Genomic DNA, 20,729 nt, shown 5'->3' on the forward strand with positions numbered 1-20,729 from the left:
ATGACACATATAATCAAAGAAAAATCTAAAAGGATTTATCAGTAGTTATTTCTGGATAGTAGAGTTATGGAAGGTTTTTTTTTTTCTTTTTGCTAATTTGTTTTAAAAATAAATGGGAACATCATTCTTCATTTAGCAAAATACATCATAAAGAAAGCCTACATATAAAATCTTTTAAGTTTTCTTAAATTTTTTATTCTACTTGACTGATACAAGTGAATGATTGGTAGATCATAGTTTGCTAGTGATAAATAGGAAATAAATGCTTTGGGTGAAAAAAAGTGGCTTAAGAATAAGCTAAGTAGCATTACAAAATAAGTCAAGAGAGTTCAGGGCAAAGAATTTGGAGCAAGGAGGATGATCACTAAAATATTTTCTTTTTTTTTTTTTGTCTTTTTCGTGACCGGCACTCAGCCAGTGAGTGCACCGGCCATTCCTATATAGGATCCGAACCCGCGGTGGGAACGTCGCTGTGCTCCCAGCACCGCACTCTCCCGAGTGTGCCACGGGCTCGGCCCCACTAAAATATTTTCTAGATGTGTGTCTCTTAGGGTAGACAGGGAGAGAAAAACACATAAAGAAAACTTCAGAGGATAGAGACAATTTTTCTGTATTTTGATTTATTTAAAAATAACCACAATCTTTGAGAAGACTCCATAAATTCCTTAGGTGTTCTAAATCAGGAAAACATGATGGCTGATTTGATTCTTATGTATGACAGGCATACAAAATTTTCTAGAGTTTTTATTTTTCCAAATGAATTACCCTATTTTATTTCATGATCCTCCGTTGTATCACTAAAAAGGAAAGCCCGGGAATGAAGAGGTCTCTAAAATGATCTCTGATGTGCCAAAAGTCTCTATTAATCTGCTTTGGCCTACTTTTCACTTTGAAATATGGCTAACGCCCATGAATCCGAGTCTGTAATAATGCTGAAGAATAAGAATTTGTATATTATATGTATATGATATCATGGTCAATGATGATTTCCAAATTGATTACTTAAAAGCACAAGGTCCTTTAAACCAAAACTGTTGATAATTTTCAGTATCCAAATAATAACTCTGGACTTAGAAACTGCCCACAATCTATATATCAACCTGCTTACATCATCCTTAGAATTGGAATTAATATATCCCAGCTCTGCCCCTGCTTTCTAAATTTAGGCACGTTATGTAACATCTGTGCCTCAAATTCCTCATCTACAAAATGCAATGATATACATATTACACTTATATATCGTAGGTTTCATGTGAAGATTACATAAATTCATGTAACGGAAGTGCTTGAAAACGTGTTTAGCACAGAGTTATCTATAAGCGTTTCTATTGGCATCATCACCATTATTATTACATATGATAATTATAACATTAGTAATGTTATAATTTAGAAGTATTTATATTCAGTTGTAAATCTATGAAATGACAATCTCTCATCTTAAGAAATGCTAAGTAGAGTGGCATATAAATTTTAGGATAGTGTATAAGTCTCTTAAAAAGAAGGTTCAGAAAAAGAAAACAGGATTTTTTTCTTTCTTTGAAACAAATGTTTTCTTAGCATGACAGAATTCCTAAATTATTCTGGAACATACTTTTTAATTTGGAAGCACTAATGTGCTAGCAGTATGTTTCTTCCCAAATAAAAGAAACTTCAGAAATAAAAGCTCACTTGAAGGAAAAGCAAACAAACTTTTCTTTGAAATTTATATCTATACTTATAGTAATCTATATGCCTTTGGTTGGATGTTTAGACCTATTTCAGTTATAATATATATAATATATACATACATTATATATATAAGTATATATATATATATATATATAATTCTAATAATGACATTTAAAACTCCAGAGTTCAGATTTTAACCCAAATCCTCCTATCTCTGCCTATAGTAATGACAACATGAGATCAGTACAATACACACACACATACACACATCAATTACCTTGACTAGTGGTTTATCAATAGGACAAATGTCATGATTAAATTCAAACCCATATAAAGCATGATATTTATGGTTTTTAAAATAATTTCTCCCGGGAGGAGGGAGGGAGGTTTCGGTGATGGGCCACAATAATCAACCACATTGTATATCGACAAAATAAAAATTAAAAATAAATAAATAAATAAAATAAAATAATTTCTCCCCATGTGCCTCCTTATTTGGTTATGTTTGCCATTTCTTTGGCATATACCTTCATATTAGAAACTTAAAAGGGGACCAATAAAAACCTAGTAGTAGAAAGAGGTAGATGCAGTATATTGGGTTCTAGGTGGCCAATTCTAATACCAGTACTACGATCTGTGAATATATTTGTAGATCAAGAAGAAGAAATGCAGTATGACAGGGTCAAGCAAGGTAAAATAACCACCCAATAAGACTCAGTCTAAAGATACCAGGTTTAGCAAAGGTTTATTTTATTTATTTATTTATTTATGTCTTTTTCGTGACCGGCACTCAGCCAGTGAGTGCACCGGCCATTCCTACATAGGATCCGAACCCGCGGCGGGAGCGTCGCTGCGCTCCCAGCGCCGCACTCTCCCGAGTGCGCTACGGGGTCGGCCCTTAGCAAAGCTTTATTTAAAAAGTTAGATTCACCTCATTACACTGGGCCTTTCAAAAATGTACGGAGACCTATGAAATAGGTAACATTACTGCATTATTTAGGAGAACAAAAACGAAAGTGATGCAAAGAGCACTAAAATTACATCACCACTCCTGAACAGCTACAGTGCGAGGGTCCTTCAAAAAGTTTGAGGAAAAATAGAACTAAAAGATAATATGAATCTTTCCATGAATTTTTCAAAGTACCCTTGTATATCCTGATTTCAGTTGAAGAAGGTGCTGTAGATGTCTATACAAATAGCGGTTCAGTATCTTCTCTGTCCCATGTAAAAGTTTCCCTCTTCTACCCCATCTATCTTATATCTCTTTTTAGCCATATGCAGTGTGTGGCCCATCTTAGGTGTGGGTATAACCACCTTGCTCTAGACTCAATGTAACATTGCTCCTATCCAATAAGCATTGTGGTTGGATTAGAGAACAAGAAAATTAATAGGTAATAGTAAGAATTTTTCATTCACGGATAAATGATGTTAATAGTAATGAAATAATTTTACCCTTCATCCTTAGGAACTGAAATCCAATTTGGAACTTTTCCACTAACTCTGAACCTGCAAACTGGACAGCCTAGAACTGATTTAGCAAACGGTCTAGTAAAGCAAAACATTTAGCAAAAAGTCTCAAAAAGCCAAAGTGAAATCATGACACTGCATGGGGATGACTTTAAATCTTCAGAAATCTGTATTATTGTTATCAACTGTGCTACTCTAGTGGGAAAAAGTAAAGTGTTAGCCTCACTTCTTTTTTATGTTTGCTTGTTTCGTTTTTGCAGACGAGAGAAACATTGAGATTACATTAAAATGCAAAAGATGTTAGAATAAGAGGGAACCTTACTAATGGTCCACAATGAGGATAACCACATATTCTGGCCTGACCAGCTCAGTTTTATTTCACATCTCTTTTAACAAAATTATCGCCAAAAGCTTCTCCTTCCACTCTCAAAAATGTCCTGATTTAGATGGTAAATTAATGGTTACGCTCTATGTAATAGAATGCCCTAATTTTCCCAATAGGGAGCCCATTTAGTTGAGTAACTTCTCTAAATTCAAAGGACTAAAATGAAACTGAGCTCTCTGAGGGCAGGACTGTGTTTTTTCATCTTTCTCTATGCCTGACCCAGGTATACAAGTTGAATGTATAACTCAACTGTTAAATTTCTAGTCTGTTACTTTGTTCACTTTATCTTGGTACCCTAAGTATAAGGCAGACAATTCAACAGAAATAGTGCTATGGTAGTACCTGTGGATTTTATTATGGGGTAATAAAATAACACCATGACTTTTGAGCTGCCAGAGTTATTGCAATTTACAGATGAGGCAAAAATACTTTGAAAGATTGTGCAAACTATAGTCTACTATTACCTCTACCCCAAAGGAAAATTCACTCACCCTCCACACTGCTATAAGTCTATTTTTAGCTATATGTAGCGAGTGGACAACTAGTTGTTTCCATCCCCATCTTAAGCATGAGTGTAACCATCTTGTTTCCAGGCTCAATGTACTTTTGCTTCCACTCATAAGTAAGTACAAGAGTTGGAATTAACTTGCCATGGCAAGAATTAAAATGCCATGGCAAGATTTTTTCAGTTTAGAACTGAGGACAACAATGAGTTAAACCATTTTATCTGTCTTTTTCAGTAACTGAAATTACCAGCAATTTTGTTATGATTGATCTTACCAAGTAGTATGTACCTTAATTTTTATTTAAAATTGTGCAAGAGTACATAAAAAGTTATTTTTTTTTTAATCATAAGCCTAATTTTGATGAAGCTAGAACTCTAATTATATAAATTTGTCAGTGGTAATAAAATCCATCTTATTTCCAACTGAAAATAAAGATATTGTTTATAAAAAGGAAGCAAAATAAATGAGTACTAATAGAAGTTGCACATTAAAGACAATTTTTTGAACTCTCTAATATAGATAATGTTATACCTATTAAATTACTGACCTAGTTCCAAAATGCCCATAAGGACTGCTAATCAAGCAGTGAGTCTTGTAAGAAACGTGTCTGCATTAGCAACTGACACCCAATCACTCTTCTTGAAAAAAATTTACTCACTCATTAATAATATAAACCAATGCACTGATAATTTCTAACATAACTCCATCTTGTGCTATTACCACAAAAGGGAAATATTTGTTTCTCTTTAAGAAATTTCTGATGCTTTAATAATTTATTTTTATTGGCATATGTTCTGACAGGATTTGACAATGACTTCAAAGAATAAAAAATAAGAATCATTATACACTTAGGATATATATATGTATTTTGCTGGACTAATCACTGATTTATATTTAATAATTTTTTCTGCAGAAAAATACTGCCTCCTATATGAGATGAAAGTCAGATAATAATTTAGTTTAAAATTATTATCTCTTGTGAATTTATAATAATTAGCTATTTTTTATACACAAGAATGGCACTAGATGCATTATTTGTAAGTTATACATATTTAAAACTATTTTTCAGTGAATTTATACTGACTTAATTACTCTGCTAATAAACTCTTACCTGTCTTTCTGGTCAACAACATATTTGCAAGATTCTTAACTAAGATTAAGTAAGTAGCCTGTGATTATAAAATAAAAGGTAGATAACCAGTCCACATGAAACAAACCCACTTGTTCTCATTACCTCTGTCATCCATGAAGCTGTAATAAGTAACAAAAACTCTTTTAAGTTAATATGATTATAAATTTAGAAACTAACCAAAAGAAAACTATACGGTGACATAAATAAGAACATCTTAACTAAATGTATATTATCCCTTTACACAGTTTTTATGTTGGACAATAATTTTGCACTGGATTATGAAATAATGAGAACTGTAGTAATTCAACAAAAGGACAGAGACAGTTAAAGAAACAAATATTTCCCTTTATTTGATTACATCTACTCATGGGACATTCATAATAATCAAGATTTCAATTTACAGGCCTATAAATAATGCTATTTAACTGAAAACCAGCCAGCAAATAGCAACGTATATATGAATAGCTTATTGATGGAAAGTTACTTCCACAACAACTCAGTTTAGTAGAGTATAACAGTAGACCAGGAATTATCAGCATCTAAGAATCACAAGAGTAATGCTCAAGATTATTTTTTCAAAAGTGAGTTTGCCTTACTCCTTTGCCAGCTGCACATTGGTAGGTTTTGCTCCAATTGGTATCCCGTATTTGTGTAAAGTGTTAATCAAAATCTCCCTCATGTCATTGTTGTAGGAATCAAAGTCAAACACATTCCGAACCACACTTGAGAGACCTTCAGTGGGAAATCTCTGTATTGAAAAAAATTCTCTTATTATGCATGTGAAAAAACACACAGCATTATAAAAATTTATGAAACTGATAGAACAGTAATGATCAAATGAACTTTACAAGAAATTTACTGTTGTCAGATAACCAGATAGCAGGAATATATATATTTTTCTCTTTTAATATTTGCTCTGATTATTTAAGAATATTTTCCTTTTTAAATATAAATACTAGAATTTGAGGTGAAACAGTTCCTCCTCTCAAATTTTCAAGCAGTGTTCTGATTCAGATCCTGGTGTTCAGTGACTGCTACTGCTTTCTGAAATCACCTGTCTTTAAAATGAGTTCCAGATTGACAACTTAAATATGCTAGTTAAGCAGAGTGTTGAATATCTACACAGTATTTAGAAAAGTCACAGTCTATGAATAAATGAAAAAAAAGATAAAGCAACAAAAAAAAGGGAAAGAAGGATATAAAAAGTACAGGTAATTACAATAGCATCTTCTCGGTCCTTTACTGGTTCTGTTTTGATTTTTTTAGGTGCTGAGATCTGAGCTGGCTGAATTGGACTTATCATGGTTTTATAGGCAGATAAAGCTTTATACTTTTTTCTTTCCAAATATATGTATTTAATTGACAAATAATAATTGTATATATTTATGGGGTACAATGTGCTGTTTCAATATATGTGTACATTATGGAATAATTAAAGCAAGCTAATTAACATATCCATTACTTCACATACTTACCGTTTTTTTGTGGTGTGAACATTTAAAAACTACTCTTTTAGCAATTTAAAAAGATACATTACATTATTATTAACTATAGTCACAGTGCTGTGCAATAGATCTCAAAAACTTATTCTTTCTTAGCTATTATCAACAAGACAGAAAATAACGAATACTGGCAAGGATGTGGAGGAAAGGGAACCCTCCTACACTGTTGGTGGGAATGTAAATTGATAAAGCCATTTTGGAAAATCGTATGGAGGTTCCTCAGAGAACTAAAAATGGACCAGCCTTACAATCCAGCTATCCCACTCCTGGGCATATACCCAAAGGAAATGAAATCAATATATCAAAAAGACACCTGCACTCCCATATTCATCTCAGCACTATTCACAATAACAAAGAGATGGAATCAACCTAATGCCCTACTGAAGAATGGATTAAAAAACTGTGGTTTATATACACAATAGAATACTATTCAGATATAGAAAGAAACCATATACTATCATTTGTAGCAACATGAATGGAATTTGAAACCATCAAGTTAAGTGAAGAAAGTCAGGCACAGAAGGACAAATACCACATGATATCGCTAATATGTGGAACCTAAAGGTCCTGTCTTTAAAAAAAAAAAAAAGGAATCTTAAAAAAAAAAAGTGGTTCTCATAGAAGTAGAGAGTAGAATAATGGTTACCAGAGGCAGGGAGGGGAGAGATGGGGGGAAGAAGAAGTCGTGGACTGATGGGTACAAAACTATACTATCGACCCTAAGTGAATCATTGTGTAGTATATGCATGTATGGAAACAACACACTGTACCCCACAAATATGTATGAGTAAATGTTAAAAAATATATATTTAAGAAAAATACTTAAACAAACAGACTTATTCTTCCTAACTGAAACTTTGTACCCTTTGACTAACATCTCCGCCTCTGCCCCCCAGCTTTCTATTTTTCTTTTTTCTTTCCCAAAAGATGACCGGTAAGGGGATCTTAACCCTTGACTTGGTGTTGTCAGCACCACGCTCTCCCAAGTGAGCTAACCGGCCATCCCTATATAGGGATCCAAACCCTTAGCCTTGGTGTTATCAGCACCACACTCTCCCAAGTGAGCCACGGGCCGGTCCTTTTCTATTTTTCTTTCTAGGATTTCTTGGACGGTAGGGGATGGGGCAGAGGTCAAGAGTCAGTTAGGTTGTGACTGTTGGCATGGAGACCATAATTTGATAAGTAGAATTTATGTGGGTTTTTTGTTGTTGTTGTTTTCTTTACCAAGATGGACTACATACACATTGTACATGGTGAAAAGGAATTTCATTCTCTTGCCTACATATTCTATCTTCTAAAACTTTCTTGCATTGTTTACAGATGTACAATCTATACTGCTTGTTCCTATTCTGTTTTCTATCCCCATGTCATTTGTTTCAAAATGAAAATATTTTTCATCCAGATACCACGTGCTTGATGTACAAAGCCAAAAAACAGAACAGGGAGGTTTCTCCACTGTCTCATGCTCTTGCCTTGCCTCTCCGTGAAGAAAACTTCCACCAAATTTCCTAGCTCCTTGCTAACAACCACGGCACAGAGCCTTGCCAAAGTCATTTCAAAGCCTGAACAGAAAATATTCATTGGCCTTCCAGATTTATAACTTAGATTGAAAATACTTCATATCATGTCATCCAGCTCATACTTATATTGATAGAAATGAAAAGACCTGGTATAAATTGTGTACTCTTAAAAAAAAAAGAGATGGCTTCTTCTAAACCTCTATGCACCCATACCTGTAAATGTTTGACTATGTTGACAACTTCCCTGGTAGAATAAGGATAGTTAATAATTCCCTGGTCAGCCAAACTCCTCAGCTCTCCAAAGGCAGCCACGAGCTTCTGAAGGATGGGCTCAGGCACATTTGGTCCATACTGTCTCAGCATCTCAAGCTCTGAGTGGGGTTTGGGGTTATCAACTGCATGGCAGCTAAAAATATCACCTAAGGGAGAGAAAAAATTCACAGTCAGCATGCAACTAATCCATTATAATGCCACAGGAAAAACCAGAATGGTCATTTAAAGAGCCATTGATTGCTCATCAAAGTACAGAAAGCCCAGCCAATAATAGGATGGTACAGAGAAGAAAGCAAATAACTGAAGCAAAAGAAAAGAAAACTGGGTGATGTGTAGTTTATTCTGCATGTATTTATTTCTATTAAAAATCATATAATATTTGAACACATGCTCACCGGGAGATATTCAAATAAAAATTCAAAAGAGCAAAAAGGGGAAGCCTCCTTTGTCTCTGCCAGGGCTACTCCTCCCCAAAAGGCACCCAGCCTTAATAGCTCAGTGTATTTATTTTTCCAGACCTGTATTAGAACTTTTAAAAAAAAATACAAAGATGCAAACAGATATAGTTTTGGTGATTATTCCTTTTTCATTAATGGGAATATATTCTTCATATGGTTCTAAGACTGCCTTTTCATCTTTAACAAATGTTGAATATCTTTGGAAATTATATACATCTATCTCATATGAATGTTTCTTTATGTATACTAAAAAATTATTATCATAACTCTCTCAACAATTTATACCTAGTACAGATTGCTAGAATATACTTAAGAGGTTAGTTTTAGAAAAGTAAACCTGCAGAGATATTGTCTAAATTAAAATTTAAAAAGTAATGTTGAAACAAAATATTTCACCTATAGTCTAGGCAACTGAGAATGTATTATAAAAATATAATCTATGCTGAAAAGGATGAATTTCTCATGTTAAAAGTTCACATAGTTCTGGGGTTCAATCCCTATACCAGCCAGCAAAAAAAAAAGAAAAAGAAAAAAAGTTCATATAATTATACTGATTTATAATCTAAGAGACCAGAGACCAAGGGAAGTGAAAGTAAATAGATTTACATAATTTAATATGCTCATTTTAGAAAAAGAGAACATCTAGTCAGGTAGGAGAAAGATTTTACTTTGAGAACAATTTGAACAGTTATTGTGTGTGTGTGTGTGTGTTTAAAAGTATCTGAATAAAATGAAAGCCACGATAACTTCAAACTTTTATCCCATAAAGCTTTTCAAGAACAGCTTTTGCCTTTTTTGCTGAAAATGAAATTTAACACTAATCTAAAAAGATAATTGACCTCCCATTCATTCATTCATGAAATAATTCTTAAATGTCTTCTATGTCCCAAGTATTGCCCTATATACTTTATGTTCAGTTAGTGATCAAAAACAAACAAACAAAAATCCCTTCTTCGTGGAGTATATATTCCGACATAGAAAGATAACAAATGATAAATATAAATATTAGAGAGTATATATTTCAAAGAAAAAAGAAAAAGAAAAAGAAAAGTATAGTATAGGACAGTGGGAAGGTGATGGTGGGGGAGGTCAGTCAGGTAGGCTTCACTGAGAAGGTGACATCTGAGCAAATGTGGATATCCGGGGGAAGACCATTACAGGTAGTGGCACGGCTAATGCAAAGACCCATATCTGGCACATGGAAGGAAGAGGCAGGAGAACAGAGCGGCTGGAATAAAACGAGTGATGGGGAGCAGTACACAGCAGTACAGGACATGAGGTCAGAGAGATAAGAGGATATGGAAGACATAATGTGTGGGACATTGTAAATGGTTGTAAATGCTTGTGCTTATACTTAGAGTAAAATGGGAAGCCATGGGAGGATTTTTAATAGAGCAGTCGATTGCTGTGTTGAGAACAGACTGCAGAAGGATATTTGGAGACAAATCTCTTCTTGTGAGCAGAGGCACTGACGACGTTGACTACCTTTCCAGGGATATTTGTAGAGGAAACAGCCTTGGAAGACTTGAAATTGTCTCCATCTCTCCCTGGAACTAAGTAAGGCATGCTTACTGCCCATTATAAAAGATGTGGGTTACATAAGCTAGGGGTCCCTCTCCTGTAAAGTATCTCACTGTAAGTGCAAGTATCATCTGGCCCTCTTTGGGTTGCTCTGTGGGGGACTGGGGCTTGAGGAACCAGCATAAATGCTGATACTCTGACTGCTGCTTTTGTGGTGAGTATTAATTCCTCCTCTGTCTCTGACCCAGGAGTCTAGTGTCTTCTGCCATGAAACTGTGGCAGGCCAACTTGTTAGCTTAAAAGTAGGGTAAAATCTCAGATACTTCACGGTTCATAACAAAGGATAAGGGTGGAAGCCGGGAGATCCAATAGGGGACTATTAGAAGTAATCCAGGTGAGAGACAACAGTGGCTCAAATCAGAATGGCAGCAAATACAAGTGATGGGAAGTAGGATTATATATTTTGAGGATAAAGCCAAAAAGATTTCCTGATATATGAAACAGAACTTAAGAGAAATATAGAAGTCAAGAATGATTTTTGGGGCCGACCCCGTGGCGCACTTGGGAGAGTGCGGCGCTGGGAGCGCAGCAGTGCTCCTGCCGTGGGTTCGGATCCTATATAAGGATGGCCGGTGCACTCACTGGCTGAGCGCGCTGCGGCCGGTCACAAAAATGACAAAAAAAAAAAAAAAGAATGATTTTTGGCCTAAGAAGGATGGAGCTATCAACTGATATGAAAAAGACTATAAGTTAATCAGGTATGAAAGGAAACATAAATTGATTATGGACTTGTTAAAGCCAAGATATAGGAGCTATTGAACAGGCATTGGATATATGAGTGTGGAATTCAGGAGGGAGGTCTGAGCTGGAGATAAAAATTTGGCAATAACAGGCATATAATGATATTTTAAAACATGACACATTCTGATTTAACCAAGGGAATGAGTATAGACAGGTAAAAGAGGAGCAGGGCTTAGGCCCTGGGGAATTCTAATAAGGATCCAACAAAGGAGGCTGAGAAGGAATGGTCATTAAGATAGGAAAGAAACCAAGAAACTTCTTGAAGCAGTACTGGACGTCAATTGCGAGAAAACATATCAAGGGGAAGAGAGTGACCGACTATGTCAACTCTATTAAATAGTGCTGATAGATTAAGTAAAATGAGAATTGACTTCTGGACTTAGCAAAGGAAAAGTCAATCATAACCTTGACAACTGTTTCTGTGGAGTGATGAGAGCAAAAATCTGATCAGAATGGATTTAAGAGAGAATGATGATGAACAGATGGATACAGCAAGTATAGATGATTCTTCTGAGTACAAACAACTGTTGTGAAGAGTTCTGCTACAAAGGAGAGCAGAAAAATATAGCAGTAGCTGGCAAAAAATAAAGGGAGGATTAGTAGTTTTTTTTTTTTTAAATGGAGGAGATAACAGTTTGATTGTATGCTGATGGAGATAATCTAGTAGAGGCGGAAGTTGCTGATGTAGGAGAGGGAGGGCAGAATTGCTAGAGCAGTATCCTTGAGAGGGTGCAATCTAGTAGCTCACGTGGAGGGGCTGGCTCTGGATGGGAGTGTGAGCAGTCTACCTGCAACCAGTGGGAAAGTAGAGCCACGTACAAAGGTAGAAGACTGGGTGATCGGAGTCTGTGGACATTTGTTTCTAATTGCTTTCATTTTTCTCAGTGAAATAGAAGGCTATGAAAAAGCATCAGAAGTCTGGAAGGAGAGTCAGAAAACTGAATACTGGTTAGCGAGGGTAGGCAATGGGACCAGTGGGAAAACGAAGGAGATTTTCCCTTTTCTCTCCATGAACTCTTCTATATTATATTTTCTCACAGTGAGTGTTCAAATATTGTATAATTTTAAAACAAAAAAATTTTTTTGAAGTAGTGTTAGAGCTGTGAGGAGAAAGAATACGTGGACTACTTGCCTAGGAGAACAGGAAAGTGAAATGAAAGAAATGTGATGTGACTGCATTAAGGGAAACTTGAGGTCCATAGTTTAGAATTTAAAGTGAGATTGGTCAGAATGGTTTTGCACATTTTCTAACCACATTCAGCTGCACATGTGTAGGCTCAATTAGAGAGTTGGCAGTAAACAAGGCTAAGGAGTTCCAAATGCAGAGGACAAGCAGAGGAGGGAAGCTGAAGAAGGTACATAAGAGAGTGATATAAGTGTATAATCATGTAATTAAAGCTGGGTAAGAAAAGAAAAGAAAAGAAAAAAAAAAAGTCTGGGTAAGGGAAGAGAAAATATACCAAGGGGGAGTAAGTGAAAAGGTGTTAGGATCAATGGATTGGAGTTTCCAGTAGGTTTGAAGGACTGCTCTAGTACAGAGGGAGTGGCTGGAAAAATGAGAGGTTGTGGGTGCATGGATGAAATGAAAATCCCAAGGACAAATGAGAACAGAATCATGAAACTGACATTGTAGAAGAGTTTCTTTTATTGAAACTAGGGTATGTCCATGGGAGTGAGTGGCTGAGGTACAGTAGATGATAAAAACATCAAGGAGCCAAGAGGCCAGAGAGTTGGAATTGTCACATGTGTAGGGAAGCCACTCCAAGAGGAGGAGTAGGACTGGAGAGTGACAGTGAACAAAGAGCTGAAAATCACTCAGAAATGACAAGGAGTAACTAGGGGTAGATGACAGCAACAAGGGGTTGTACATGACATAATCTGATGAAATGAGATGTAAAGGTGGGAGGTTTTAGGGAAGAGAAAAAGAGAATGATTTGGAAGCTGCGATAAAGAGCATAGACTCTTTACTTCCTCCAGGCCCAATGTGGGAGAAAAAACACCACTGCTTAAAAGGACTTCAGGGGGAGGAGAGAATTCAGGGGGTGGCCAGAATTTCCTGAGAGCAATAACAGAAGCTACAGTAGGTTTCAGCATTTGGGGGTGGATGGAAGACAGAGACAGCAAGGGAATGAGCAGTCTCACAGGCATTAAAATAAAAGAGATGATGGGTGACCTGGGAGAAAGGCTGACCTATAAAGAATCTGCACATAAGAAGAACACAATTTTTTTCACATTGGAAACAATTACAGGTTTAAGCATCAGTGATACACAAATTGTTAATAACTTTTAAAGTAATATCTGTACATAGTAAAAACTACAAAAACTGTTTGAGTATACTACACTCCCATCCTCATTCCTGACCTCCACTGCAAACAACCACTCTTACCAGTTTCTTGTCTACTCTTCTGGAAAAATTCTATGCATGTACAAGCATATATTGGCACACATATCCCTGCTGCTTTTTCTAAAAAAACACACAAATGGTACACTATTACACCCACTTTTCTGAGTTGTTTTCAATTAATATTTTGATGATTGACTTTTTTTTTTTTTTAATCAGCATGGGCAAACATCTCATTCTTTTTCTAAAAGCTAAATAGTATTCTGTTACGTGGATAATACAATAGAAATTCTTTATCCAGTCCCATTTGGATCGACATTTGGGTTATTCTCATTCTTCCTACTATAAACAATGCTATACTGCCTACCCTTGTACTTCAGTCACTGTACAGGTAAATCCTTTGTACAGGTAAATCCCTTGAATAAATTTCTTTTATTTGGAATAAAAATAAAATTGGAATTGCTAAATCAAAGATCCTGCTAGGGGACTGTGCCTGCTTCATGCTGAGTATGAAGCAGCCCCAGTCTGCTTATATGAGAGTCCAGAATTACATACTTGCCACAGGGAAGAGAAGTCCTTCTTAAAGGCTTAGGATGATTAGGTTTATCCCAGGGCCTCTCCAATCAATGTGAATCAGACTCCTAGGAGCTGGCCTCAATCTTTCTCATAGATAGGGGATGTGACAAAAACAAATACTAAAAACCATTTCTTATTTTGTGTTTTATTCCAAGAGGCCCTAAACAAGCAAATATAATGTAATTGTTTAAGAAAAAAGGCTCTGGAATCAGAAAGATGTAGACATAAAGCTTAACTCCACCATTCATTCGTTAAGTGACCACAGAAAATTAGTTAATCTCTCTGAATATCAGATATTCTCTTTCTCTAAAATGGGAATAACAAATACACACACAAAGTGATTATGATGGTGACACAGAACATGGTAAGCATTCAATAATAGCCATTACAGCATTGTTACTAACGCTATTATTATTATTATTGCTATCATTGCTGTTATTACTATCATTACTGCTTTTACCTAAAGTACCGAAGAAATCGTTGCCTAGGAAAGGAAATCCAGGTCTGTTGGCCAGAACAATCATTCTAAAATCAGGATGAATCACAATAACATTTTCTCTTCCATTCACATTAGCAGAATCTGAAAAACAAAATTTCTATTTATTCTTTATTGATACTTAATAATTCTTAAGAATATCAAGTTATAGCCTTTAAAACAACATTATATAAATAGTCATACTGTTTAATTAAAAGCTCTAAGATATCTGGCTGTGATAACTTGATTGAAGAAAAATAATCTTTCTTGAGAAAGTTTGCTCGAGAACAGAATATTGATAAAGCATGTACTAATTTGTACAGGAACTTGCATTTTTACGTAAATTCAATGTACATCCAAAAAAGTAAACTTGTACCAATGTCTTACAATATTTAAACCTGGTTTGAGATGTTATTATTCCTTTTAAAAAATAAAAAACATAAAAATCCATAATAAGGGATAATCCAAGGAATACCCAAGGGATAATTCAAACATTCTTTAGTTTTTAATGAAATCAGCAGCTACATCCTTTTGTACAGAGCCTACAATTACGCAGCTAAGGAGTGATTCCTGTTCAGATCATCCACCCCACAACTAAATTACACAAAGTTCTTGAAAACTCAGCCAACTCATTAGTACAATGTTGGTTTATTTCCAATCAAGGGATTCAATCATAGTTCTTAAAATAAGTGATCTCAAGTTGACTGGAGCTTTCTCTGTGCAAATGTTTAAGGTATTAAAGGAGCTGAATTTTACAATTTACTGGCTGGTGTACATTACAGATAGAAATGCAAATCCAGACAATAATTTGAGATAGTAAAAGCTTTATTATGGTTATTTTAAGAACCTCTTGCCATCTGGGTTTATTTAAACACCAGCCTTAGGCTGTAAATCTTTAAAACATAATAGAACATAATAGTTGAGAAGCATGTGCAGTTTTACTTGACAGATGAGTCTGTAAGAACCTACACTCATAATTTTTTAGGATACCAAAAAGTAATCTTTCAACATACCACATATACATGTGCTAATACAACCAATAGTTTCAATATTTAATCCTCATTGATTTCAGTAGTGGTAAATGACAAGTGCATGTGACTACAGGCAAAATTTAATTAATTAGTTAATTAAAACAGAAATGACAATAAAAAATCAAAATTAAAAAAGCAAAGTAAATAAAGAGCATAGCTCTAGAAGTGATGGTTTCTGAAACTATGTTCAAAGAGCTTTAGGTGCTCCTGTTTAAAATGTCATCTATAATCATATTTGAATTTAAAAATTATGATGACTCCCTTACTTCTAGACTATCTATCAAAAATGTACCAGAAAATGTAAAGGGTTACCAGGAGATAATCACTCCTTAACCATCATTTTGTTTCAGCAATTCTTTCTTCCATTTCACTGTCCTCATAATGCCTTTGAAAAGGGCAGGCACAATTCTAATCCTGAGAGTTCGAATGACCTTTTTAAGAGAGAGTAGTACTCAGGCTAAGTCAAATTCTTATTTTCTCATAAATTTGTTGAAAAACTGAAATATTAGAATACTTTCATTAATGCTGAGTTTAGATTCAGAAATGGCAATCTCGCAATAATTATGTCCCAGAAGAACATCTCTGTGATGATGCACTTGTACCTTTTTAATGGGGTCTTCCTTATGTGCTCTCTTTAAATACTGAAGATTTTTGTGATCGGTCTCAATTTGTTTGGTTTCCCTGCTATTGGCCATATATTTTCAATGGCTAGCTATAGATTTTCAAGTCTATTTGAAATTAGAACCTAGGAAATGTTTTAAAATTGCATTAGACAAAGTTAATGTTTCCTTGTAGGTAAAATTCACTGATGAGATTGATCCATCTCACTTTTTCCTAACAACAACAAAAAGGGTGTTGGAGGAGGCTTGGGCGAGAAGACAATCCAGAACAGAGAATAACTTATTCATGAAGTAGGGGTATGTGTGTAATATACATGTGTATATACACATATATATTCACACATTATATATAATAAGCCTAAATAAAGTAAAATGTCTAGCAATTTTTTTCTAATTATACTGAGCTAATAAAATAAAATTTAATGCTATGAGTAATAAAAATACACCAGTATTTTAACAAATTCCAGATGACAATGAAATAAAATAAATTGCACACAAATGATTGAGAGATATCTATAAGGATTACATGCTGGTATTCTCAGTGCAGAAAAATATCAACCTGATTTGTGCTAAGATGACTACTGAAATTTTCAAAGATGCTCTCTGGCTATAAAATGTGAAACTGACAAAGCTAGATTTAGATGTATTATTTTAATAAATACCTGTCAATGATAGAAAATTTAAGTTATACTGAACTTTGCTGGTTGCTTGTGATTTGATAAGAGATGGAAAAATTGCATATATTAAATAAGGAAGCTTTTTTAATACTCACTTGCAACAATGCGTCTTCCATCTGCTAGAATCATTTCTCCATTTTCTACTAGAGTTTTTAAAATGCAGGTGACATTTGTTGGGGCTTTGTCTGCCTCATCTACTACCAGAACATGACCCAACTTTACTGCTTTAACCTTTGAAAACAGAAAATTGATCATAAACAAAAAGAGGAAAGCAGCTATTAGTAAAATTTCATCACTTACTGCTTTGGATTTATAATAGCTGGTTTTATTTAAGTTATGTGTACACTATTACACACAAAAAGTCTATAGCAGAGCTGGAAACAAAATTTATGATCTCCACCAGAGCTTCGCATAGTACTAAAATGCCAACTCTACAGAAATCTTTTTATTTCACTTCAGTGTTAGAATTATTCTTATGATACTGATGTCCAACAATATCTCATGCTCCACAGCAGGGGAGATGTAAAACAAGTATAACAAATAGAGAAATTAAAGTGCTATGAGGGTTATGAGGATCGAGATATAACCATCACCGTGGATATTAGAAAACTGCATTTGTTATGGCTCTTAAAAGAATGTACACTTTTAATAGAACTGAATGGATGGTGTTGAAGAGGTGGGTATTCAAGACAAAGAAAAGCAATGGTCAAACTGAAGAAATCCTGGGGCATGTTTAGGGAAGCATGAATATGGACAGTCTGTGTTGGCTGAAATAGAGGTTAAATGTAAGAGAAGAGAGAAAAAGGACTAGAAAGATACATGGGGTAAGAAGTTGATTGCCAGACCAGGAAATGTGTATTTTACCTCATAAAGTAATGAGATGCAATTTAATATTTGTGAGTTCAGACATGATAGAAATAGAGCTTGGAGTTACACTTTAGGATATTTAATCTGGCAGCAATATGCAGAGTAGACTAAAAGGGGACTACTATAATAATTTGGTTAAAAAGTGGTTTGGGAACCTGATTTTGGCGGGGAAGGGCATGGGAAAAAATGGAAATAAAGGCGTTACATTGACCTGAAGGGTTTTGCAGAGGTAGAATCTATAGTACTGGCAACTGCTCAGATGGGAAGAGGGGGAAGGAAAAATAAGAGTCCTAGGTCTTAAGTGACTGGGTGAATGGTGACATTCTGAAAAGAAAGATGAAAACTAGGAAAAACTATTAAAACATCTTTTGGGGGTGGATAGGAGGAGATACTCAATGAATTTAAATGCAAATCTAAAGAGTTTTTAAAAATCTCATAACATAAAGTGGACCATATCATACATTTTTCAGATCGCATAGCTTTGGAAAGTAATTTTAAGGAAACACCAATAAAGAAATGGGAGATTCATTTTACCACAAATATCTCATAACACATTCTAAAAGAACTGAGAAAAAATTTTTAAAAACTTTTTAGGGTAAAAATAAACTGAATTAAAAAACAAGCCAAAAAAAAAAGAAAACATATAGCTTCTATCTCTAACCCCATCTCTGTTCAGGGAAAGTCAGGTCCAACCTGGGAGAACTGAGGCAGGATATCCTAAAAGACTACAATCCCTGGGGTCTGGACCACAGATGTTCCCATGATGGCTTATTTGTGTAAATAAAGAAGACATGAGAAACATGCCTTGCATGCTGGGATTTCTTTGGATCTTGTGTAGGAAACTAAGGACTGGATCTTCCCAGCTGCTCAAAGCACTGGGTTAGTATTTTATTAGTTAAAACCATTAAAAAAACAAAAAACAAAACAAAACAAAACTTCTCTAGAAATATTACCTAATTTCAAACTCTACACATTTAAAAATAGCAAACTTTTTAAAAAAAAAATTCTAGAATAAAAAATAAATCAGTAGAGGATTTCTGTCATTCTCTAAATCTCTCACTCTGAAGAGAGAAAAGAATAAGAAAACATGCTATTTTCCCAATAATTTGCATTTAAATATCCACCCCTAAAATGACACAAAAATAAGTGCTTTCCAGTGAGACTAAAATATATTGGAATCAATGGGAGATTCCCTCTCACCCCCACCCAAAGGCTGAAATACAACTATCATTCAAAAAATACACTTGAAAATATTCATATAATTGAATTACTAACCAAAGGTGAGTCTTCATAGACAATAAGTCCATCTCTAACTGAAGGCTGAAGAGTAAGAGTTTGTACTGTGGTGTCCCTAAAGTTAAAGCAATACATTTTACAGTTAGTAAGGAAATAAACCAGTGTTTGATCATCAATAAAGATACAAGAGTACTTTTTAAATTTTTGTTAATTGTCTTGCTTTTCCCAAGAAAAATAACAATAGCAAGTGAAGTTCCATTCAGTAACAGTATTTTGTGGATTTAACATAAATTACACGGGTTTGGGAGTTAATCCAGGTTTATGAATTATCCAGGTTCTTCACTTCTATTTTTCTTTTTGGTAATCTACTTTTGACCATTTCACACCTCAAAATGACCTTCTGAGGGTGAAGAGGAAAAATTTTAAATATGTATATATATATTTATATTATATATAATATTTATGTTACTTAAAAATAACTTTAATGGCAAGTTTGGTAATGACAGGTGTGCTGACATGGCCAATTAAAGCAAGTCTATGAATTACACATCCAGGCCCAATATGCCAACCTGCCATCACTAGGTGCCAAAGCCAGAGTATCTTACCCCGCTCCAAAAATACTGGAGTTACTTCACAGGATTTTGAACAGTTGGAATTAGGGTGATCCATTTTATTTTCTTAAATCTACCTTCTACTATATTTTTCTGACCCTCCTTTAGAGCAAAATCTTCAAAAATATTAATTGTGAGCTATCCTGATGTTATGAGCCTCCTCACATGAGATATGAAGTTCACATTACCTACAGATGTTCTTGCCAAAAATGTGCGTACAGAACCTGTACATGGCAGGTAGGTTCAGACATTTTTAAGGGGCTCAATTTTATATCTTCACCTTCTACATATACCCTATCTTAAAACTGAAAAATTCCATGGCCACCTTGATCATGTCGTACACACAATTAGAACTACTTTTAAAATATGAGTAGCACCTTTCTTCAGAAGAGTTCAAAATTGTCTTTTCAAACTACCCTACCACTTATTCAAAGTAAAATGTAAAGTTGCAGTTGTGTTGTTTTGAGTACCGACCCTGTGTAAGACACTACTTGTAGAGTAAACTTCAGACCCTGGTGTTATGATATATATTTGAGAAACTTATACCCAAATGCCAAATTTTACTACAATCTATTAACATTATAAAATGTGTCTACTTTAAAAAAGCAGTAAATACCATATGATAAAAAACAAAGAAAACTTAAGGTATAACTCAAATTACTTTTTTGTTTTAGCAAAAATAATTTAATTAAAATTAGTTTAATTACTTTGAGAGCCAATGTGGGATAGCAGAAAGAGGACTTTGGAGTCAGATCAAGATTCAAATTCTGGTTCTTGCCACTTATTAGCTATATGATCTTGGATAAGTAATGAAATTCTCCCAGGAGGATCTTTGATAGAACACTTGGAAAATATCTAGCACAGTATCTGACAGATCGCAGGAGTGTAATTACATGGCAGCTTTAGCTATTTGTTGTTATCGATACTGCTTCAGTTGTGACTGAAAGTTCCTTGACTGTCTAACTTCTACTTGATCTTCAGGTTGTTAGCATAGATGGTACTTCTTGGAAATCCCTTTCTTGACTCTTTGCAGACCAGGTGAGGTATGCATGCTATATGTTG

General features: G+C 34.7%; 1 protein-coding gene across 6 annotated transcripts in view; it reads right to left on the reverse strand.

Moving 5' to 3' along the window:
* The window catches only part of VWA8 (von Willebrand factor A domain containing 8), a 427,373-nt gene that overhangs the window by 161,446 nt on the left and 245,198 nt on the right, over positions 1-20,729 (reverse strand). For 5 of the 6 annotated variants that reach the window (XR_010024043.1, XM_063102173.1, XM_063102177.1 and 2 more), the window contains exons 22-26: positions 19,096-19,171; positions 17,049-17,184; positions 14,611-14,730; positions 8,394-8,599; positions 5,755-5,906 (exon numbers count right to left, since the gene is read on the reverse strand). Coding sequence is in view for 5 of the 6 variants with exons in the window: in XM_063102173.1 (XP_062958243.1) it covers positions 5,755-5,906; positions 8,394-8,599; positions 14,611-14,730; positions 17,049-17,184; positions 19,096-19,171 (690 nt within the window). In the remaining variant the exon portion in view is untranslated. The remainder of the gene's footprint in view (positions 1-5,754; positions 5,907-8,393; positions 8,600-14,610; positions 14,731-17,048; positions 17,185-19,095; positions 19,172-20,729) is intronic. The other variant, XM_063102175.1, reaches the window with a different exon arrangement.

This window comes from Cynocephalus volans, chromosome 7 (assembly GCF_027409185.1).
Source record: "Cynocephalus volans isolate mCynVol1 chromosome 7, mCynVol1.pri, whole genome shotgun sequence".
Taxonomy (NCBI): Eukaryota; Metazoa; Chordata; class Mammalia; order Dermoptera; family Cynocephalidae; genus Cynocephalus; species Cynocephalus volans.